Below are 24,143 nucleotides of genomic sequence, written 5' to 3' on the forward strand. Positions count from 1 at the left end.
GCCTATAGTTTCTAGGGTTATCCCTACTCCCCTTCTTGAACAAGGGGACCACATTTGCTAGCCTCCAATCTTCTGGCAGTACTCCTGTAGACAACGAGGACATAAATATCAAGGCCAATGGCTCTGCAATCTCCTCCCTTGCTTCCCAGAGAATCCTAGGATAAATGCCATCAGGCCCAGGGGACTTATCTATTTTCACCTTTTCCAGGATTTCCAACACCTCTTCTCTACATACCTCAAAGCCATCCATTCTAGTTAATTGTGACTCAGTACTCACATTGACAACAATGTCTTGTTCCTGATTGAATACTGACGAAAAGTATTCATTCAGTGTCTCCCCAATCTCTTCCGCCTCCACACGCAACTTCCCACTACTCTCCTTGACTGGACCTATTCCTACCCTAGTCATTCTTTTATTCCTGACATTTGCTATCCTCCAGTCTTCTGGCACTACTCCTGTAGACAACGAGGACATAAAAATCAAGGCCATTGGCTCTGCAATCTCCTCCCTTGCTTCCCAGAGAATCCTAGGATAAATGCCATCAGGCGCAGGGGACTTATCTATTTTCACCCTTTCCAGAATTTCCAATACCTCTTCTCTACATACCTCAAAGCCATCCATTCTACTTAATTGTGACTCAGTACTCACATTGACAACAATGTCCTGTTCCTGATTGAATACTGACGAAAAGTATTCATTCAGTGTCTCCCCAATCTCTTCAGCCTCCACACGCAACTTCCCACTACTATCCTTGACTGGATCTATTCCTACCCTAGTCATTCTTTTATTCCTAACATACCTATAGAAAGCCTTAGGGTTTTCCCTAATCCTACCAACTAAGGACCTTTCATGTCCCCTCCTTGCTGCTCTTAGCTCTCTCTTCAGGTCCTTCCTGGCTACCTTATAACTCTCAATCACCCCAATTGGACCTTCGCCTCAATCGCCCCAATTGAAACCTTGACTTTTCTTTCGGATGCTGACAGACCTGTTGAGTTTCTCCAGCAATCTTTTTTTTGTGTCAGACCTTCAGTGTCTGCAGTTCTGTTTTATTTTGAGTTATGAGTACCTCAGCATTTATTTACTTTTAAGTCTGTTAAACCTTTCCAGCATGCTCTATTTTACCAGTCAGGAATAATACTCATTAGTAGCTGCTAGCCAAAAATAATTGTCAAGAAAAGTTTGGAAGACAAAAGTCAGATCGGGCAGTGATGGAAGTGTTTAATTTGTATAGTTTGGTTACTTTTTATGCTTTTACCGCTCAACTGAAATTTTAGTCGAGCTGAATGCCACATTCGGCACCTTTTAATATACATATCAAGGTACTGAGGGCACTAACTGGTGATAAACTAATATAGGACATTAATTGAAATAGTGAGCTAGTTTGATCTCAAGCTAGAAAGTGGACTTTTGATTTGCTGTAGTATTTAAGGTATTGATTCAACTTTGCAATACAGCTTTTTATTTTTAATAGTACTGACAATGATTGTATAGGCTGAATGTTAATGCATTTTGTGATCGAACAGATTGTCAATTGGGATTAATTACTATGGCGTTTGAAAGATGCAGTTGGAGAAAGATCATGAGTCAACCCACATTCCGATGCTGAGCCTTCAAGTTATTTGTTTTGTAATGAGATGGGCAATTTGAGTGGGAATATGAATACCCAAAATTAGATCCGTTTCATGAAGTTAGTTCATTGAAATTTTAGTAAGCAGCACTAAAATCACTTTTGCATCAGTTTTGGCTAAAGAAACAAATACTTGTGATAAATTGTACACTTTTGTTTTCTCCAGGCAATACTATGAAATGTTGTCGCAGGAACTGTGTACACTTAAAGCATTAAGAGAATTTTTCAGTTGATCTGTGATATTGTTTGAGAATAAGTGCTGTTAAGGCACTTGGAATAGTTGAGGGGCATGTGGGTTTGGCTTAATGTCCTATCTGAAAGATGACATCTTTTGACACTGCCTCAATACCGGGTCTAAAATCAGCCTGGCATATTTAGTTTGCCCAAACAGCCTGTTAAATTCACTTGGAACATGAGACCAGGGAATTATTGACAAATCTAGAAATCCACCCTGACTAATGAGAATTTTAATGCACTGACTTATGACCAACTTACAAATGAATGATGCATCATTTGCAAAATTGAAGACTTAATGAATTTTATATTAGTAGCTAAGGTTGAAGTTCTGGATGTAAGCTTGCTTGCTGAACTGGAAGATTCATTTTCAGACGTTTTGTCACCATGCTGGGCAACATCATCAGTGAGCTTAATTTCATGAACCATGATTGAGATGTATTACTGTAACTGGCCTGTTCATACAGTATACAATTTAACATCTGGCTCTATCTTCAAACTTGGTAAATTGATTTTCTACTTTGGCAAAGTAGAGGTGTGTCTTTTGTGGACAATGTTGAGAGGCAATCCAGGGAATTCTTAATGGTGATGGTACATAATGTTGCTAGTGTGGAGCCAAAAGTTCAATAGTATATTGGACATTAACGTTCAGTAGATTTGCACTAAATTCCATTTGTTTAAGAATACTGAGGTAGAAGAATAACATCACTTCTTGATGGAGCCATTAAAGAATGGTATGCAATGGAACAGCATAAGCTAGAAGTCCCTCACTTAATTACCACCAATTTAAATGTGACATTGTGCTTTTGCATAATGCTGTTGACATGGTTTCCTTGTGAAAAATCTCTACCTTTTTATTCTTGACACTAAAACTGTTATCCATTCAAGAGGGAACAGTTGATAGCTATGATATGTGACTGTAAGGCAATCATTTTAATGAGGCAACCAAGCACTTCTGTTGGTAAAGTTTAGTAGTAATGGAGGAAAATGAAATATTCTGTATGTGTCCTTGATTTAATTTTATGACAGTTATGGTGATAGTAGGGATGCTTCACCTGGGCAGTGAGTCATTACGGTCTACTCTACTGTCAAAAACGATAGCACAGTCTATCTAGGTGTTGACAATGAAGTACCTGAAGACACTTGGCACTCAAGGATCAGTTAGTACTTACGAATGTGATGGAGTCAGGGTAGTTGACTGGAAAACTAAGCTGCTTGTTCTATTACTTTGTTCACTAATCCTACTGCCTTTGTGAATATGTCTAAATAGAAGTCCAAGGAGAGATTGAGGAAAAAATGAGAAGTTTAAATATTGCACTGCCTGACATGAGATCAAAAAGCCACCTAACTGGTTGACTTCACTTTAGTGTTTACCCACTAATTAATCTAGATTCAGATCCTCCCTTTCACTCTTCCTTGAGCGAATCCTGTTCTGTTGAATACTATCAATTACTGTTCTCAGCCTGTTTTTTTTTTCTCCTCAGGATCCATCAGTAACTCAGCTGACAAATGCCAATCAGCAAGGTATTGATGACTTCAATCCATTTACTGAAAACTCTAGGCTGGTAAGTCCTGATTTCTGCTTTGTAATTTTTGTTCTCTGTTCTGCCAAAAATGAATTTCATTCTTTATTTTTAGTCTGGGCATAGCTAAAGGTGTGTATGTACAGAAAGCTGGAATTTTACTTGGGAGATGGGAAGGAAGTAATTGTGTACATTTTCTGCTTAGCAATATTTCTTGGCTGCAAGTCATTTGAGATTTTGGTTTTAACTAGGTTGATAGACTTTCAGGAAGGTTATTTCGCTTTCTTATTGATATGGGTGAGTGGTTAGATGAGCAACTAAGGTGACATTGAAAATGTAGCAGGCAGCTAAAGTTGGAATTTTGCTAGTGTAATTTGAGAAATCCACTGAGAATTCCTCAGATTTTGGTTTGTAAGTTAGGAACATGTCAACTTTTATTTTAACTGTCAATTATTGGTTGAAAGATGAGATTTAGTTGTGAAAGTATTTTGAAAGGGACTGTTTTGAGATTTGCTTTGTTGGCAATTTCATTTTAAATGCCTACTCTGTAATTTGATTTAATGCAATAATAGTGAGTACAAGAGAATTTTCCGATTCAGTATGTGGATGTACCTACTAGAGAAGGTGCAAAACGTGACCACCTCTTGGGAAATAAGGCAGGGCAAGTGACTGAGGTGTTAGTTAGGGTATTGACCATAATTCTATTAGTTTTAAAATAGTGATGGAAAAGGATAGACCAGATTTAAAAGTTGAAGTTCTAAATTGGAGTAAGGCTAATCTTTGACTCTGTATTAGACAAGAACTTCCACAATTAGATTGGGGACAGATGATCATAGGTAAAGGGATGGCTGGAAAATGGGAAGGCTTCAAAAATGAGATAATGGAGTCCAGATACAGATTTTCCTGTTGGGGTGAAAGACAAGGCTGGTACCTGTAGAGCATGCTGGATAACTAGAGAAATTCTTTTAAGGAAAAGAACGAAGCAGAGATAGTGAATCTAAAGTATAATAGAGTATAAAGGCAGTAGGAATATACTTTGAGAGAAATCAGGAGGGCAAAAAGGAGATATAAGTTTGGCAAGGTTAGGGTTAAGGAGAGTCCAAGGGGATTCTGTAAATATATTTTAAGGACAAAAATCTAACGAGGGAGAGAATAGGGCCCCTCCAAGACCAAGACAACCTTTGTGTGGAACAGCAGGAGATGGCAGAGATACTGAACAAGCATGTTGCATCAGTGTTTACTGTGGGGAAGGGCATCGAAGATATAGAATGTGGGGAAATAGGTGGTGTCATCTTGAAAAATCTCTTAGAGGTGTTGGTGCTGGATATCTTAATGCATAAAAGTGGATAAATGGCCAGGACCTGATCAGGTATACCCTCGAACTCTGGGAAGCGAGGGGAGTGAATGCTGGGCTCCTTGCTGAGATATTTGTATCATCAATAGTGACAGGTGATGTGCTGGAAGACTGGAGGTTGGCTAACGTGGTGCTACTAAAAGGCTGTAAGGAAAAGCCAGGGAACTATAGATCTGTGAGCCTGACATTGGTGATGGGCAAGTTGTTGGAGGGAATTGAGGGACAGGGTTTACATGTATTTGGAAAGACAAGGACTGATTAGGGATAGTCAACATGGCTTTGTGTGTGGGAAGTGATGTCTCATGAACTTGATTCAGTTTTTTTGAAGAAGTAACAAAGAGGATTGAGGGTAGAGTGGTGGATGTGATCTATTTGGACTTCAGTAAGGTGTTCAAGGTTTCTCATAGACTGGTTAGCACAGTTGGATCACATGGGATACAGAACCAGTTTGAAGAAAGGATGGTGGAGTGTTGCCTTTCAGACTGGAGGCCTGTGACCAGTGGTGTGCCACAAGGATTGGTACTGGGTCCTCTGCTTTTTACTTATTTTAATGATTTTGGATGTGAACATAGGTGTGGTTAGTAAGTTTGTAGATTACAGTAAAATTGGTGTAGTGGGCAGCAAAGAAGGTTACCTCAGTTCAGTGGGATCTTGATCAGATGGGCCAATGAACTCAGGAGTAGTAGATGGAGTTTAATTTGGGTAAAAAGTGAGGTGCTGCATTTTGGAAAGGCCAAGCAGAGCAGGACTTCTACACTTAATGGTAAGGGTCTGGGGAGTATTTTTGAACAAGAGACCTTGGAGTGCAGGTTCACAGTTCCTTGAAAGTGGCATCACAGGTAGGTGGGATAATGAAGAAGGCATTTGGAATGCTTTCCTTGGTCAGAGCATTGTGTATAGGAGTTGGGAGGTCATGTTGCAGCTGTACAAGACATTGGTTAGGCCACTTTTGGAATATTTTGTGCAATTCTGGTGTTTCTCCTGTTGGAAGAATGTTATGGAACCTGAAAGGGTTCAGAAAAGATTTATAAGGATGTTGCCAGGGTTAGAGGTTTTGAGCTATGGGGAGAGGCTGAATAGGCTGAGGCTGTTTTCCCTGGAGTGTCAGGCTGAGAGATGACCTCAGATTTATAAAATCATGAGGGACATGGATAGGATAAATAGACGTCTTTTTCCTTGGGTGTGGGAGTCCAGAATGAGAGGGCATAGGTTTAGGGTGGGAGGGAAAAGATTTTAAAAGGGACCTGAGGACCAATGTGTTGTGTGTATGGAATGAGCACCCAGAAGTTGTGGAAGCTGATACAATTAAACATATAAGGCATGTGAATAGGAAGGATTTAGAGGGATATGAGCCAAGTGCTGGCAAATGGGATTAGATTAGGTTAGGATACCTGGTTGGTATGAACGAGTCTGATCGAGGGGTCTGTTTCCACGCTGGGCATCTGACTTCAAATATTACAAATGCACACATGTGGCTGTGTACTAGATTTTGTCAGAGAAAGTAGGCTTGGAAGTCTTTAATGTGAAGAATAGCCAGAAATAATATAATAGCTGTTGGAAGCCAGTTATTTTAGATCTGCATTATTAGGACATTCTGAACAGTGTGTATAATATAAGTTAGTTTTATTTTCAGTCTCTCCTCACTGAGGTATCAATCTCAACTAACAGTACATTGGCCCATTGACTTGTCACCACCTGAGTGGGCTTGATAGTGAAGGTAGGAATCAAATGCAACTTTAACCTGGCAGTCATGGCCCAATATCCATGTATTCCCAACAAAGGTCACTGGATAAGGATTAGTATTGTATGATTTCTCCTTACTTAATGCAATGCACACAGCCAGTGAGAGAATCCTTGGTATCCCTCTGGTTTAAGAGTGAACTTATTTTAAATTCGTTCACTGGCTGATCAGCATTTATTGCTTATATCTAGTTGCCCTAGAGAAGGTGAGCTACTTTCTTGAACCCCTGCAGTAGATGTGCTGTAGGTAGACACAGAATGCTTTTCGAGAGGGAGTTCCAGGATTTTGACTGAGAACGCTGAAGGAGCAGCAATATGTTTCCATGTCAGAAGAATTTGCAGATGGGGGTGTACCCATGTTTCTGTCATTCTCGGTCAGTGGTTGGAGAAGGTGCTGTCTAAGACTCTTTAGTGAATTTCTATCATGCATCTTGTATGTGGTACACCCTACTGTGCATGGAGGCAATGAATGTTGTGAATATAGTGCCAATCAAGACCATAAGACATAGGAGTGGATGCAAGGCCATTCGGCCCATTTAGTCCACTCCGCCAGTTAATCGTGGCTGATGGGTGCTTCAATTCCACTTATCCACACTATCCCCATAGCCCTTAGTTCCTTGCGAGTTGGCTACGTCGACTTGGATAGTGTCAAGCTGCTATTGGAACTGCACTCATCGAGGCAAATGGGGAGAATTCCATCACTCCTGACCATTTTTTTTTTGTTTTAATTCATTCATTCCTGGGATGAGGGCATCACTGGTTATACCAGCATTTATTGACCTTTCCAGAGTCAACAACATTGCTGTGGCTCTGGAGTCACATGTAGGCCAGGCCACACAAGGATAGCCGTTTTCTTTCCTAAAGGACATCAGTGAATTCATGGCCATCATTTGACTCTCAATTCTAGATTTTTTTTTATTTAGGAGTTCAAATTCTATCATTTGCTGTGGTGGGATTTGAACTCTGGCCCCCAGACCATTACGTGGGTCTCTGGATTAACGGAGAAAATGAGGACTGCAGATGTTGGAGAGCAGAGACAGTGTGTTGCTGGAAAAAACACAGCAGGTCAGGCAGCATCCAAGGTGCAGGAGAATCTGTGCAGAAATCCTAATCAAGGGCTTATGCTCAAAACATCGATTTTCCTGCACCTGGATGCTGCCTTACCTGCTGCGCATTTCCAGCACCACACACTTCATCTCTGGATTAACAGTCCAGCAAAGCGACCACTAGGTCATCAACTATTCAATATCACAATTTCAAATGGGATATTGCTTAGACATTCTTGCTACTTGTTTAATTGATTCAGCTGGGCATTCCACACCATGGTCGTAACTAAAAGAAAGTGCATTTACCTGCTGTTTGAGCAGTGTTCATGTCTAGCTAGCTGCTACCAGAAATACACACTAACCTGTCATTTGCCTCAAAATCTTCATAAATTGTTAAATATTGGTTGCTGTATTTGTTGAATTTCCCAGTGAATTCCCAGTGTGCACATGGAGAGCAATTGCAGCTGCTTAACTCAAATTTAGCAATGTAGTTCATTCCTATGCTTTGTTTTTGTTTGTTCTTAGACACCACCTATTTCAGATACCAAAATACCAGCGGGACAGAAGACAACTCCTTCTCAGCCAGCAATATTACAGCCTACAGTGGAACCCAGTCCACAGGTATGGAGTGATGAGTCTGTGTTTGTTGACTGAACAATTTTATAGAAAACACCCCACTCCATAGAGACCAATTTAATTTGATTGGTCATTCTCCCATTTGTAAGTCAGAATGTTGTGGGTTAAAGTGACACTGCAGATGAACACTGCTCAAAAAAAAACCAAAGAACTGCAAATGTTTGAAATTAGAAATAAGATCATAAATTGCTGGAAAATTTCAGGTCTGGCAGCATCTGTGGAGAGAAAGCAGAATTAATTCTTCTGAAGGAGGATCATTGGACTCTGATTGTAGCTGAGAGAATATAGGTGTATGTGCTTAAACGGGTGGGGGTGAGTGGGGGAAAGGAATGAGAAGGAGTAAATAATAGGTGGAGATGGAGCCCAGAGAGAGAAACAGTTGGGCCAAGGAATGATTAAAGGTCAGCCTGAGCACGTAAATAGCTGTTAAGGGGACCCATTAGTGGCTAACAATGGGTTGTTTGAGATAGTGCTGAAAATGTGTTGCTGGAAAAGCGCAGCATGTCAGGCAGCATCCAGGGAACAGGAGAATCGACGTTTCGGGCATAAGCCCTTCTTCATGCCCGGAACGTCGATTCTCCTGTTCCCTGGATGCTGCCTGACCTGCTGTGCTTTTCCAGCAACACATTTTCAGCTCTGATCTCCAGCATCTGCAGACCTCACTTTCTCCTGTTTGAGATAGTGGCCCATGTGATGCCAAGGCTTGAGGTAAGGATATGAGAGAAGGTGTTCAAGCCCTTATAGTTGAGCTCTATATACAGTCCAGAGGCTGCAACGTTCGCAAACTGAAAATGAAGTGGTGTTCTTCCACCTTGTGCTGAGGTTCATTCGAGCACTGCAGCAAGCTTGAGACAGAAGTTGGGCAGGTAACCAGAAGTTTGCAGTCATTTTTACAGACCGAATGTAGATGTTTGGCAAAGCAGTCACCCAGTCTGCACTGTCTCCAAAGACCGCAATGTGAGCAGCAAGTACAGTAGACGAGATTGAATGAATAAAATGCAGGTAAATCACTGCTTCACGTGGGAGGTGTCTGGCACATTGGCTAGTGAGGAGGGAGGAAGTACACAACTCAAGTTTGTGCCAGTTCAGTGCAGTATTGAGGGAATGCTACAATGTTGACGGAACAATCTTTCAAATTAGACTTCAGACTGAGATTCTCTGTCTGCCCAGATTTATGTAAGAGATTCCATGGTATTGTTTGAAGAAGAACTGAGTTAAATCCTGACCAACATTTCCTCATTTCATGATGTCTGTGAAATATTTCCTATGAGCAAATTGGTTGGTTTGGCCGCAACTGTGTAACTTTGTTACTGTAATACTCAAATATCCTGGGGAATTGATGTGCTAAATTAATGTGTTTTATTATGAATTACCTGTGTAGTGAAACAATAAAAGCAGTTAAAATCTATCTTAATCATTTTACGAATTTAAGTTTCATCACTGTTTCCTTACACATTATGTCAAATTGCACTAGGTGTTGCTCAAGTCAGTCACTTTGTCCAGAATTTTAAGAGCAATTATTAAAAAGTCCGGGATTTGCAATTTCCCTGTGACTGGATGGACATGCTGTTTTCAGACCTTTGCTTGTGACTGACTATAATTAGGAAATTGACTGGAGCAACAGCCTGATGGAATTTGGGTACTTATACGGAGTAGAAAATTAATTAATTTTGCCGGAAAACAGTCGTCCAGATCATCTGACTACTTCATGATGCAACATGTTTCAGCAATGATATGTTGTGCCACTGTTCTGCACATGCAACTATTTGGCATGGACCCATTCACATTCATAATCCTTCTAGTTCTCTTGTTTGAGTTTCTCTGAAATGAATGTTTTTAGATTTAAGACTTTTTTTTAATCATTTTGGTATTAACAGTATTATCTGAACCACTGATCTTAATTACTAACTTGCTGAGCTGCTGAACATAGAAACATAGAAAAAAGGAGGAGGTAGAGATCATTCAGCCCTTTTGAGACTTATCTGCTATTCAATATAATGTTTGAAAATTCAGCTAAGTACCTTGTTCCTGCATTCTCCCCATAACCTTTTATATCACAATTGTTATGGCGCAGGAGGCCCATTTGGCCCATCATTTCTGCACTGGCTCTTCGATCAAGCATTACCTGGTTCTGATCTCCTGAACTTTCACCATGTCCTGCACCCAATTTCTATCCACATAATCATCTAATGCTGTCTTGAATGCCTCAGTTGAAGCTGCCTCCTCCACGTTTCTAGGTAGTGCATTCCATACCCTACCTACTCGTGTAAAAAAAACTTTTGTTTTCCCTAATTACTAGCCAACAGTCTCTGACCCTGAGAAACTGATTTTTTTTTGTTGTTTTTGGAATGTTAAATATTTTGATTTTTTTTTTAAAAAGTAGTTTGTTTGAATGATGATTGAAACAAAAATAATGGTAATCACTTCGTTTGCATTCTAAAACTTGAAAGAGAATAATATTGGGTGTTTTTAATGCCTTGTTTGCTATGTGTTGACACTTGTGTTTTACCTGCTTGCTGAAACTGCACACTAAAATATTTTTATCTAGAGTGCTGGTTTAAATTGCCATTGGGAAAAGATAAAATCATGCTACAGTGGTCGCTATATCTTAAGCGCACCCCACACTCTACTCTGATCTCCAGCATCTGCAGTCCTCACTTTCTCCTCCCCTGAGAATTGAGATTGCATTACTATAAAGTATATGTTGACACTTATAAGCCACTTTAGCTTTCAAAGCTGCAGCAATTGCAGTTGAAGTAACTCTGCAGGTTGCGATATCTGAAAAGTTAGAATTCAGTTAGCATTATTTTAAAACTTTTATATTTAGTATTACTATTAGCTTTGAGTTGAGACTTGTGCTAGAACATTGTTGATAAAACAAAAGTCTGTCTCAAAAGTTCAGTTATGCTCCAAGTTTATACAGGAGCTCATTGATTTTAAGGTTAATTATCCTTTCTGAACATTAGGTTGTCAGATTATTCTGAAATGATATATTTTTTTGTGATTGAGGCAGATTTAAATCTTTCAGTTCCTTTTCAACTTTGTTTCGTTTTTAAGAATTAAAATCTTGATTACTTTCCATAACTTAAATTTTTCATTTTGATTAGTTCATGCTGATCCTGCGGGTTTGTTTTTGGGTTTGGAAAGTTGGTGTGTTTATAATCTTCAATCCCAACAGTATACAATCAGTGAGAACTTTTGAGATGGGCTCTTGCAGTTATTGAAGATCATGGAGTTAGACTGTCAAGCTTGTGTTGCAGATACTACTGTTTCAGCAGGCCAGGAAGTTTCTGACTACCTTATCCAGTCCACTGTCTACACCAATTAACAATGACAAGTATTCAGAGACCTGCAGTTTGTTAGGGGCAATTCCTTTCGAATGTAAAGACAAGGTGAGAAGAAAGATAGGATCAGGTAGGCAAACTAGCTGTTTCCTGAAAAAGATTTTTATTAGTCCAAGTTGTAACATTAAGTTTATTAAGGTTTTGTTCCCACAATGGTAGATCTCTAATCACTTATTTGAAATGTACACTTAAGTGGATCTTGCTTGAGCAAAGTAATATCTTTGTATCATGATGGGTATCAACACAAATCCCAAGTTCAAATTCTATTAGTAAAATCCAGTGTTGTTGTTAAATTCAGTTTTAGTAGCCTCATGATCCAACGCATGCAGCTGAATAAGTGGGAAACCACAGTTACAGCCCCTTGTGTTTCCCATTGGTTCTGCCAAACCTGCCACCTCTAACTGGCACCTTGTACGTAGTTGCCTCCATTTTGAGTTGAAAATTATGTCATGTCTGTTGTCAATATCACTTTTTCATTAGCTTATAGCGGGATAAATGTTCTTTGTATATTGTAGTTCAATAATAACCATTGCACAACATTTAACATGTTGATGGAATCATTCATCTGTTTTGACTATAATTTATGCAGTAAAGACTGCAGTGTTTCCACTTTAGTTTTCATATTATGGGATGCCATGAAAAGCACCTCTTAGCTGAGCTTAATAGCGCAGCCCCATTCTAACCTGAGTGAATCCAAGTGCACTAAAATGTTTTTTTTTACATATTATCATTGCCTGTTTTTGTTGTGTTTTAACCTTTTCTATTCCATTGGATCCCATCCCTGGTTGTCCTTGAGCTGTGAGGTTTGCTCGGCCATTTCAGAGGTTAATAAAGAGTAACCGCATTGTTGTGAATTGGGACTTGCACATAGACCAGACCAGGTAATGATGGCAGATTTCCTTTCCTAAAAGAAACCGGATGATTTCTTTTTCTGTAAATAGAGATTATGAAGCTGTCTTTCAGTTCCAGATTTTTTCTCTCTTTAACTGAACTTGAGTTCTGCCAGCCGCTGTATGGAATTTAAACACAATTTCCAAAGCCGTAGCCGGCTGTTGGTGTTACTACTTCAATAATTTTGCCTCTATGCCATCGTCTGTGGTCAAGACTGGGATGAGTTGCCATTTGCTCATTTCACATGGGGCACTTGCAGTCAGCTGAAAGAGAACCTTCCACTGCATCAGTTAGGTTAGGATCTTTGCATCTAACTGCAAAGTGCCATCTCCACTTTCTTCTAGTTCAAAGTTTGGGAGAAGATTTGTAGCTTGGGTGCTCGTTGTTGTGGTTCTGTTCGCCGAGCTGGGCATTTGTGTTGCAGACGTTTCGTCCCCTGTCTAGGTGACATCCTCCGTCCTTGGGAGCCTCCTGTGAAGCACTTCTGTGATGTTTCCTCCGGAATTTATAGTGATTTGTATCTGCCGCTTCCAGTTGTCCGTTCCAGCAGTCCACTGCAGTGGCCGGTATATTGGGTTCAGGTCGATGTGCTTATTGATTGAATCTGTGGATGAGTGCCATGCCTCTAGGAATTCCCTGGCTGTTCTGTTTGGCTTGTCCTATAATAGTAGTGTTGTCCCAGTCGAATTCATGTTGCTTGCTTGTCATCTCAGTGTGTGGCTACTAAGGATAGCTGGTCATATCGTTTCGTGGCTAGTTGGTGTTCATGGATGCGGATCGTTAGCTGTCTTCCTGTTTGTCCTATGTACTGTTTTGTGCAGTCCTTGCATGGGATTTTGTACATTACGTTGGTTTTGCTCATGCTGGGTATCGGGTCCTTCATCCTGGTGAGTTGTTGTCTGAGAGTGGCTGGTTTATGTGCTGTTATGAGTCCTAGTGGTCGCAGTAGTCTGGCTGTCAACACACTTCACATTCAACAACCAAATATATGAACAAATCAACGGCACATCCGTGGACTCGCCCATCTCTGGACTCATAGTAGAAGCGGTAATGCAAAGGTTAGAACAAACCGTCTTAATGCAAGTTCAACCCAAACCCTGGGTCAGATATGTAGATGATACCTTTGTGTGGGATATAGGTAAATTAATGTTTCTTCTGCAGATCTGCAATTCTGCAATTATGGTTTCTGGTGCGGGGTGAATGAACTCACACCGGTGTGGGGTTGTTTCGGCCAGGAGCTGGGAAGGCGGGGGTGGGGGCTGTGTGGAGGAAATATATAATTGTATGCCAGCATGAAACGTGATTGCAAAACAATAGTAGAAATACAGGCACTAGATGAAATGCTGTGAAGAGAGGCCTGTATAAACAGTAGGTTTCCCACTTGTACAGAGACGTGGGAACAAACCCCAATTAAAAGGGCTTAGTGATAAGATGCTGTGAGGGGCAGCACAGATGGAGGGTGTAGATAATGGTAAGCAAAGGATGGGATGAGGGCATACGGCCTTGAGGTCAGAGTAAGTATTTTGTCACAGACAAGACCGGGTAAACAGGAATAATGGGGCCAGTCTTGGGGAACTGGAGGATGTAGATAGGGGAAGAGCAATGTAAAACAAAAGAAGCCAAATTATATAAATATCGAGCGTTTGTCAAATTCGGTGTGTGTTTTGTCCCTGCCTTGTGACATCACACCCACTTGCAAGTGTAAAATAAATGACACTACTGATTCAGATTTTTTGGTCTCGGACTGAAATTATTGAAGTAGTGAGCTTTGTTTCTCTCATTTTGTAATCATTAAAAACACAGAAATAGAGAACACACACCGGATCATCAACGCCACACTCGGAGGAAACCGATTCACTAGAGAGGAAGAAAAGGACAACCAACTCCCATTCCTAGACATGATGGTATAGAGAACACTGAATGGAAAATTCACCACAGGTATACAGGAAAGCTACACACACCGACCAAGTCCTAAACTACGAAAGCAACCACCCCAACACACAAAGGAGGTTGCATCAAGACACTGTTCAAAAAGGCCACAACACACTGCAGCACACCAGAACTGCAAAAAGAGCCTCTACAATGTATTCGCCAAAAACTGATACCCCTGCAATTTCATCAACAGATGCCTAAGGGAAACACAATGCAATGAGGACATGCCACAACCCAAAGGACTAGCCACACTACCACACATCAAAAACATTTCTGAACTGACAGCCAGACTACTGTGACCACTAGGACTCATAACAGCACACAAACCAACAGCCACTCAGCCAACAACTCACCAGGATGAAGGACCGATACCCAGCATGAGCAAAACCAATGTAATGTACAAAATCCCATGCAAGGACTGCACAAAACAGTACATAGGACAAACAGGAAGACCGCTAATGATCCACATCCATGAACACCAACTAGCCACGAAACGATATGACCAGCTATCCTTAGTACCAAACACTGAGATGACAAGCAACATGAGTTTGACTGGGACAACACTACTATTATAGGACAAGCCAAACAGAACAGCCAGGGAATTCCTAGAGGCATGGCACTCATCCACAGATTCAATCAATAAGCACATCGACCTGAACCCAATATACCGGCCACTGCAGTGGACTGCTGGAACGGACAACTGGAAGCGGCAGATACAAATCACTATAAATTCCGGAGGAAACATCACAGAAGTGCTTCACAGGAGGCTCCCAAGGACTGAGGATGTCACCGAGACAGGGGATGAAACGTCTGCAACACAAATGCCCAACTCGGCGAACAGAACCACAACGCCCTTCTCGTTCTCCAATTTTTTTGCATTTTGATCAAGCTTTGCTTACAAAAAGTGCTTTAAGATGGCAAAGCAGGAACAAAAAAATGAACAGCAGTGTTAGTGCTGTCTAAAGGTTATGTAAACTGCTAGTTAGGTGATCATTGTGCTCCAGTTGGTCTGTGAACTGACCCGCCTGTTTTATCATAGTGTTAAGGGGTATTTTTACCATTATTTACACTTACTTTATATCCTATTCAGGTCAGTGCTACAGCTGCACAGCTGGCACTGCTTCGACAGCAGGAAGAACTAGAAAGAAAAGCTGCTGATGGTGGTTGTGTATGAGGGTGGTGGGTTTAGTGGGTTGGATATGCAGTAGGACATGTGGCCTGGGGATGGTAGGTGGTTGTGTGGGATGGTTCAGGAGACTGGAGAGAGTATGTGTGGAGGTGGCGTTTCTGTAGGGAATGAGATACACATAGGTTGTGAGGGAGGATTGTGTGGGAGGATGTCAGGCTGGGAGTGGAGGGTGAGCGATTATGTAGATGGGATGGTAGGGTTGTTTGAGCTTGGGTATAGGATTATGTGCATAAAGATGATGCATGCATGTATGGTGGGGAGAGAATGAGTCTGAATGAGCAAAGAGACGCCTATCTCTCTCCAAACACCCTCCCTTTTTAAATATTATTACAAGAACAAAACAACTTCAACTGTGATAATTTCCAGAAGTGGTTTTATAGTTGAGTTACCTCTTGTGTTGCAAGTCTGATTCTACATTTGGTGGTTGTCTAATTATTGAGACTAGACCAAAGTAATGTTAAGCACATTCTCAAAAGTAGTTTCATAGTTGCCCGACTATTAGTACTACATTTGGAACTCTTGAAGAATTGTTGTGTGAAGTTAAATAGTGTCAAATCAAACTGAATTTGGTCCAAACATCGTATCAGCTAAAGGTATAGAACATTCAGGATTTCAGGTCTTTAAAATACGCTGCTTCTTTTAAGCTTTGTTTGAAAGCAAAATTTCTTCATTCCTCCATGCAGCAAAAAGAAATAACTGGCCTCCTTTTCCTTCGTTCTGCCCCATCAAACCATGCTTCTACCAGGACTTTGCAGCAGAGATCCCATCAGGCTTTCAGAGGACAGTAAAAATGCTGTACTACTTGTGGATGTGTAAGTTGCAGCCAATGATTCCTGCCTTTTGTTTCAACCCCTACCGAAGTATTTTTGTACAAATCTTTGCAGTTGTGCATTTTAGTGAAAACATTCAGTATTATTGGTGTAAGTTAATAAATTGAGCTTCAACCTGATTAGAAGACCTTATCTTATCTCAGATGGCAAACGACAAGTGAGTCAATTATGCAGGGTCATAAATGTACAGCACGAAAACAGACCTTCATTCAACTTGTCCATGCTAATCCGATATCCTAAAATTAATCTAGTCCCATTTGTCAGCATTTGGTCCATGTCCTCATGTACCCATCCAGATGCGTTTTAAATGTGCTAAGTGTACCAGCCTCCACTACACCACCTGGAAGCTCATTCCATACAAATACCACCCTCTGTGAAAAGGTTGCCCCTTAAGCCCCTTTTAAATCTTTTCACCTCTCACCTTAAACCTATGTCCTCTAGTTTTGGACTCCCCTGCCCTAGGGAAAAGACCTTGGATATTCACCCTATTCATGCCCTTCTTGATTTTATAAACCACCCGAGAACCCTCTGCAGTCTCCAGTACTCCAGGGAAAATAATCCCAGCCTATCCAACCTCTCCCTATAGCTCAACCGCTCCAACTTCAACAGCATCCTTGTAAACCCTTTCAAAGATAACAACAAAAGAGGCTGTGGAGTTGCATTGTTGATGAGCATTGAGCTAGTCATGCTAGCCTCAACTCAACATCATAAACTGGTGAAATTGTGTGCTGTTTGGTGAAGTTTGCAGAAATTCAATTGGAGGTGTTTTTAAAATTTGAGATTCCAAAGTTATTGTTTGAGTGATATGTAGAATTAAGTATGCTCACAAGTTATTGAAATCTGGTTTTTCTTCCAACAGTCCATGCAGTCACACTGTTCTTGAACCTCCTTGCTTGCCTGGCTGAATTTATTGTTGACGCAAAGTTTGGAGTTGACTTTGGCTTAGCAATCTTATGGTTTTTGCTCTTCACCCCTTGTGCCTTCCTGTGTTGGTATCGGCCAATATACAAGGCTTTCAGGTAAAATGTCCTCTGGATCCGAGCTGGTTTTCTTTTCACTTTATGGTTCACCTCAATAAGACCGGGTCTGCTTCATAATACTTAATTTTTTTTGGTTTATTGAATGGCTGTGTTCATGTAACCATGTAGCATGCAAAATAACACATCTGCAATTTGCCATGTAAGGCAGGGCTTTTGACTTCCTGTGACATTGTGTGCAGAGTAGAAACCAAATGTATTCCTGGGTGAAACCAACTTTGAGGATGGGAGACCAACTGGATCTGTGCACAAATGTGTGTAAAGGATGATTGAGCCAAAATATGAAATAAGGACTTAATAGTGAAGTCTATACTTGTTTATGGACATTATCTGGAAATTGAAACCGATAAAACTGCATGCTGTAAATCAGAAACAAAAACAGAAATTACTGGAAAAGCTCAGCAAGTCTGGTGGTGTTTGTGAAGAGAAATCGGAGTTAACAGAAAAAATGTTCTGAGGGAGGGTTACTGCAACCAGAATGTTAACTCTGATTTCTCCTCACAGATGCCACCAGACATGCAGAGCTTTTTCAGCAGCTTCAAGTTTGTCTGTATATATTGGTTGTTTTGTATTCTATCTTACTAAGTCTACAGTGCTGTAGCTCCTCCACAGGTGAAGGATATAATGACGACAATGTGGCAAGTTTGTTAGTAGTTTCCATTTTAAATGTGCTCCATAGGAATAAAGAACTTTAAGAATATGTGAGTGTATACAGCATTTTTTAAATTTATACAATTAAGTACAAAGGCATTTGGTATCCGGGAATAGTCATAACCTGAAATACTACAGTATTAGTGGGCCTTGGCTCAACTCTTGCTTAAGCTAGGCATCCTTTTGCTAGCTGTATCCAAAAGAGGAAAAGTCTGAGAGAAAGTTAAATTGGAGCAGTTTTTCATCTTTTTATTGACAAGATGAGAGCTGCAAGCTATGCCAGCATTTATTGTGCAAGCCTAATTGCCTGAAGATAGTAGTGAACTGCTGCCTTGAACCGTTGCAGTCTGTGATGTAGGGACATGTGTTGGAGGAGGAAAGGTTCAAATGAGCAATGGAGTAAGCGGACTGGTGCAGACTTGGTGCAACTTGCTTTCAAGAAAATATTAATGGTTTTAAGTCTAAATCTACACTAGTCAGCATGATTTTTTTTTGAAGCAGAAGCTAGAAATTGAACTGAGTAAATAACATCCTAACTTATAAAATTTATGGAGAAGGCACAGAACAAAAAGGCCATTTGGTCCAGCTGATCAATGCCAATTTTTGAGTATCCTGCCACCCTGTTTCATCTAACTGTAACAGTATATCCTTCTATTCTTTTCTCCTTGTTCTTGGAAGCTTCCTCTTAAATATCTATTTGATTTGTCTGAACTACAAGGATCGGTGCTGGGTCCACAACTTTGTCAGTTACACAAATGATTTGGATGCGAGCATAAGAGGTATAGTTAGTAAGTTTGCAGATGACGCCAAAATTGGAGGTGTAGTGGGCAGCGAAGAAGGTTACCTCGGGTTACAATGGGGATCTTGATCAGATGGGCCAATGGGCTGAGGAGTTGCAGATGGAGTTTAATTTAAATAAATTTGAGGTGCTGCATTTTGAGAAAGCAAATCTTAGCTGGACTTAATGTTAAGGTCCTAGGGAGTGTTGCTGAGCAAAAACCTTGGAGTACATGTTCATAGTTCCTTGAAAGTAGAATCGCAGGTAGATACGATAGTGGAGGCATTTGGTATGCTTTCCTTTATTGGTCAGAGTATTGAGTACAGGAGTCGGGAGGCCATGTTACGCTGTACAGGACATTGGTTAGACCATTTTTGCGTGCAATTCTGGTCTCCTTCCTATCCAAGGAACGTTATGAAACCTGAGAAGGTTCAGAAAAGATTTACAAGGATGTTGCCAGGGTAGGAGGATTTGAGCTATAGGGAGAGGCTGAATAGGCTGGGGCTGTTTTCCCTGGAGCATCAGAGGCTGAGGGGTGACCTTTATAGAAGTTTACAAAATCATGAGAGTCATGGATAGGTTAAATAGACAAGTCTTTTCCCTGGGATAAGGGAGTCCAGATCTAGAGGCCTAGGTTTAGGACGGGTGGGGAAAGATATAAAAGGGACCTAAGGGGCAACTTTTTTCACAGAGGACAGTGCATGTATGGAATGAGCTGCCAGAGGAAGTGGTGGAGGCTGGTACAATTGCAACATCAAAAAAGGCAAATGGATGGGTACATGAATAGGAAGGGTTCAGAGGCATATGGGCCAAGTGCTGGCAAATGGGACTAGATTAGGTTGGGATATCTGGTCGGCATGGATGAGTTGGACTAAAGGGTCGGTTTCCGTACTGTACATCTCTGTGACTCTGACTCTACTCCATGTGGTAGCAAGCTTCACGTTCTACTTAATTTCTGGATGATTGTATGTATTAGTACCCAGATTATAACTTTGCCTTCTAGTTTTTGGATTTTTTTCATAAGTGATCTCTTCTCTGCATCGGATTGACTTATCAAATTCCTACATAATTGTTAAGGACTTATAATGGTCACACCATGCCCTTATTGAGAAAAGCCCAACCCTTTCAGTCTTGATTGTTATAGCTTCTATATTGTCCTTTTTATAATCATTTTTGGATCAATTCTATGCTATTATTTTCAACATTTACTTGACTGTTTTCAGAGATGCAATAATTACAAGTTTTTAAATTGTGAAAAGCCTAGAATAAAAATGGACAAAAGATTTTTTGGTCTCGATTGAGAAATAAATTTGAAGTGCAACTTAAGAGCTGAAGGCCAGATGAAATATGGATGACTGACAAAACCTGAATTAAACTGCAATGTTAATATTTATGGAAGTAATAATGGCTCTTTCAACAACGCCTTCCAAACCTACAACCCACTTAGCAGAACAAGGGCTGTACATGCATGGGAACGCAACACCTGCAAGTTGCTCCTCCAAGCCACTGCTTCATCCTGACTGGGAACTGTATTGCTATTAATTCAGTGTTGCTGAGTTCAAATTCTGGAACACCCTCTCAATAACACCAAATACAATGCAATGGTTCAAGATGGCAGCTTGTTGGGGGCCAGTGAGGTTGGGCACTGTGACAATGCAATAGTTTTAAGAGGTTGTTTTGTCCTGGTTTCTCTAGAAAGATTGAACAGGAGGTATAGAGCTAGCTAGTTAAGATCACTTGAGTATATTGCTTGGGAAGCCTTAGGTTTGTTTTTTTTTTAAAAACAGTCTGAAATGTTGATGTGGCCAGCTCTTATTAGACTGTTGAATTTTGTTTTTTTCAGTAGTATTAGAAGCTATTGAGGTCTCACCAGAGTTGGAAGCTTCAGTGAATGTCTCCTGCCTGCTGTTCTCTGAATTTTCTTTTTTCCCTCCTGGAGGAAGAACTGCATGTGATAGTTAATGAAACTATTATTCTGTTAAGTTTTCCAATAGAGTTAAGCTAATCTATTCCTCTTTGTATTTAACTAGTGGTTTAAATTTTGTTTTGCTTAACATCGAGTAGTTTGACCAGTCTCAATGCAACTGGAACGGGCACTTTACATTTACTTTTAAACTAAGAAAAAGTCGGGGTCTAGGCTACCTAAAATATTTTGAGGGGCTCTGGCCTAGTCCATAACAGCATGAAATGTTGGTCCAGCCAGTGGTTCCCATGTCCAGTGAATTGATATTTCAAAAAATTATAACACTCAGTGCTACAGCACATTATTAACATCTGCCATAGGTAACTTATTTCAGCCAACTGCATCAGAGGAGTTGGAAGTTGATTTTAGACCTGGTTGTCTTTGTGTGTAACAAGAAAATCAATGGCAAGATACTGATGTTCGAATAAACTGAGACTGATTAATTGTGTCACAAGACTAACTTTTCAAAAAGACTAACTTTTTAAACTTGTTTTTTCAGGTCCGACAGCTCATTCAACTTCTTTTTCTTCTTCTTTGTGTTCTTCTGTCAAATTGTTCTTTATGTCATTCAGGCAGTCGGCATTCCCAATTGGGGGGTCAGGTAAGTGTCCATTCAGTGCTGAGTGAAAGAAATATTCTTTGGTGTGTTTTTGTCTTCTGTGAGCTATCTGTGGCTTTCTGCATATTCTCTATACACTTCCTTCAACAGATTCCAGTAGCGTGTATAGACAGTTGATATGACATGCCCTGCTGACTATTCTAGCCACTGGAGAGGCACGTATTTCTTAACTGACCACTCTTTCCCACTCAATGCTTGTTGTGTTTTTAAACCTCACTGCTTTCTTAATCAGTGTTCCTTTTTCTTTAGGGTCATCTAGGCTCTGACATCCTTAAACAAGTTTCTTTGATCCCTTTTGTGACTGTCCACTTGTAATATTTTCATGGTTGCTGTACTGCTATTTGGTCAGATTTGTTGCAGCCCCCAAAATGCACACACTTCTGTCTAGTCACAAGATAATTGTTCCTACAGCTGAATTGCATGTACTCCTGGCAATGCAAATCTTTCCTTACATTATCTGGTTACATTGATTTAATATGAATCATATTTAATATGAATGATTCAAATGCAGTCTACTCCTGATAGCTCACTCGATCTCTTTATACCAAGAACCAAATTGAATTACTGTGCTCTTTAAATTTGGTTTGAGGAAATAAAATGGTCACACTCCAAACAGTGCAAAAGGAATTTGTTATCTAGTAATTCAATCTAACTAATTTTGAATTGAGGAGTAGACTGTGCTGGGTGTATCTTTATGGTTTTGCATTATTCTCCCTTACCCGATCTTAACTTTGCACTGCAAACTGCAGAAACTTCAACAGGACCAGATTGATTGATTTTTGTGTTACTTCAGTAACAGTCAGCTCTAATCCAAACTAAGTTCATTTGAACTTGTTCATGGAGTTAATTTTGGTTCATCAAGAATCGTGTGGGAATGCGAGAAGCAGCATACCAAAAAGTGAGGTGCCCACCTGGTGAAGCTACAGAACAGGGCTACTTGTGTGCCAAACAGTTTAGCCACAGGTGATAGCGCTGAGTGCCAAAATCAACTTCAGTTTGCCATGCAGTACTGACACATCCAGTTGTAAATGATGGTCGACAACCAAAGAATTCACTGGAGGAGATGGCTTCATGAATATCACCATCTCCATAGTGGGGAATCCAGTGTATGAATGCAAAAGATCAATCTGAAGTATTTGCAACTGTCTTCAGCCAGAAGTTCTGAGTGAATGATTAATCTCTAATTCCAGTAAAGGTGCGAGACATCACTGCTAGTCTTCAGCCAATTCTATTCACTCCACATGAGATCAAGAAATGGCTGGAAGCATTCTTTGCTGCTGCAGTTGTGGGATTATTCAATTATCACTTGGCAGTGTTTGCAGATCTAGAAGGTGCAAGGCTGAAAGAGACAACTTCATAGGTGGAATGGTGGCTCAGTGACTAGCACTACTGCCTCACAGCGCCAGGGACCCAGGTTCAATTACTGCCTCAGGTGACTGTGTCTCTGGGTGGAGTTTGCACGTTCTCCCCATGTCTGCATGGTTTCCTCCGGGTACTCCAGTTTCCTTCCACAGTCCAAAGATGTGCAGGTCAGATGAGTTGGTCATGCTACATTGCCCCTAGTGTTAGGTGCATTAGTCAGGGGTAAATAAAGGGTAGGGGAATGGGTCTGGGTAGGTTACTCTTTGGAGGGTCTATGTGAACATGTTGGGCTGGATAGCCAGTTTCCACGCTGTAGGGAATTTAATCTATGAAGTGGTGACCCAATCACTTGCGGATGCAGTTTAAACACTACCTTGAGGTATTTCTGGTAAATCTAAACTCAGAAATTAGTCTGTGATTTGTTGCATTGTGATTCATATTCTCAATTACTTCAAATCCCAGAACAGACAGGACTTTAACTTCCTTCCAATAGTTGGCCAAAAAAAGCTATCTTATAGGCTGTTTAAATGTGACTATCAATTTTAAAGACTTAAGTTTATATAAAGTAAGCAAGACTGCTGCCCCCAAAGGGCGCACAGATGGAATTGGACTGAGTTCCACGTTTGAATCTAATGTGAAATTTGTTTACAGTGCAAAGATTCCCATGTTGACTTAGTGTTAAGTTTGAAAATTTCTGTCATTCGTCGAGGAAGTGTATTCTGCATTTAATAGAATCTGAATAGTACCACAGTGAAGCCAAAAATGTTCAAGATGGTATTCCCCAGATTTATAACTCTGCTAAACTGAAATGCTTCTCACCCAGGGTATTTTTTAAATTGCAAGGTGAGAACAGATTTCTTTTGAAGGACCAACAATGGGAAATTAACTAGCAATCCCTGGTCATTCAAGAAGCAAAGGCTCTTAACTATCTGATAAAAGTAGGGCTAATGCCACTAAGGCAGTCAACACCAAGGTACAAGGGGATGATCTGTGTTCAGGTCAGGGTGGTCTTGTGCCTTTAAGAGCCCACTGGCTGAGTTAGCACGCACAGTATTCTAGTGATATACAACGCAAGTTCATACTAATCTGTTTTTGATTGATTGTGTTCTGTTTTATCTACTATGCCATAAACTAGTTTGCAAATTCACAGAGCAATATTCACTTAATGGTAGTGCAGACTGTTCTGAGATTAACTCCATACCTGTGTGTACGACATAAAAATGAGATCCAGAGCATGAGTTCCATTGTGCTGCTGGGACTGTAGAAAATGCATGGCAGAGAGAGAGAACCCAAGGGAAAAGTGGTGATTAGATTGCTGAAGGGAACAGCTGGTGCCCTGAATGTGGAGAGCTATCTTTGTCAGACTCAAATTCAGAGTGCCCAGTA

General features: G+C 40.5%; 1 protein-coding gene across 1 annotated transcript in view; it reads left to right on the plus strand.

The window, feature by feature from the left end:
- Positions 1-24,143, plus strand: part of scamp2 (secretory carrier membrane protein 2) — a 45,808-nt gene that overhangs the window by 16,671 nt on the left and 4,994 nt on the right. Inside the window, exons 2-7 of the mRNA XM_043680371.1 lie at positions 3,347-3,427; positions 8,051-8,146; positions 15,419-15,494; positions 16,162-16,329; positions 17,207-17,366; positions 21,276-21,377. Coding sequence (XP_043536306.1) covers positions 3,347-3,427; positions 8,051-8,146; positions 15,419-15,494; positions 16,162-16,329; positions 17,207-17,366; positions 21,276-21,377 — 683 coding nt within the window. The remainder of the gene's footprint in view (positions 1-3,346; positions 3,428-8,050; positions 8,147-15,418; positions 15,495-16,161; positions 16,330-17,206; positions 17,367-21,275; positions 21,378-24,143) is intronic.

The sequence above is a fragment of the Chiloscyllium plagiosum genome, chromosome 40 (assembly GCF_004010195.1).
Source record: "Chiloscyllium plagiosum isolate BGI_BamShark_2017 chromosome 40, ASM401019v2, whole genome shotgun sequence".
Classification (NCBI taxonomy): domain Eukaryota; kingdom Metazoa; phylum Chordata; class Chondrichthyes; order Orectolobiformes; family Hemiscylliidae; genus Chiloscyllium; species Chiloscyllium plagiosum.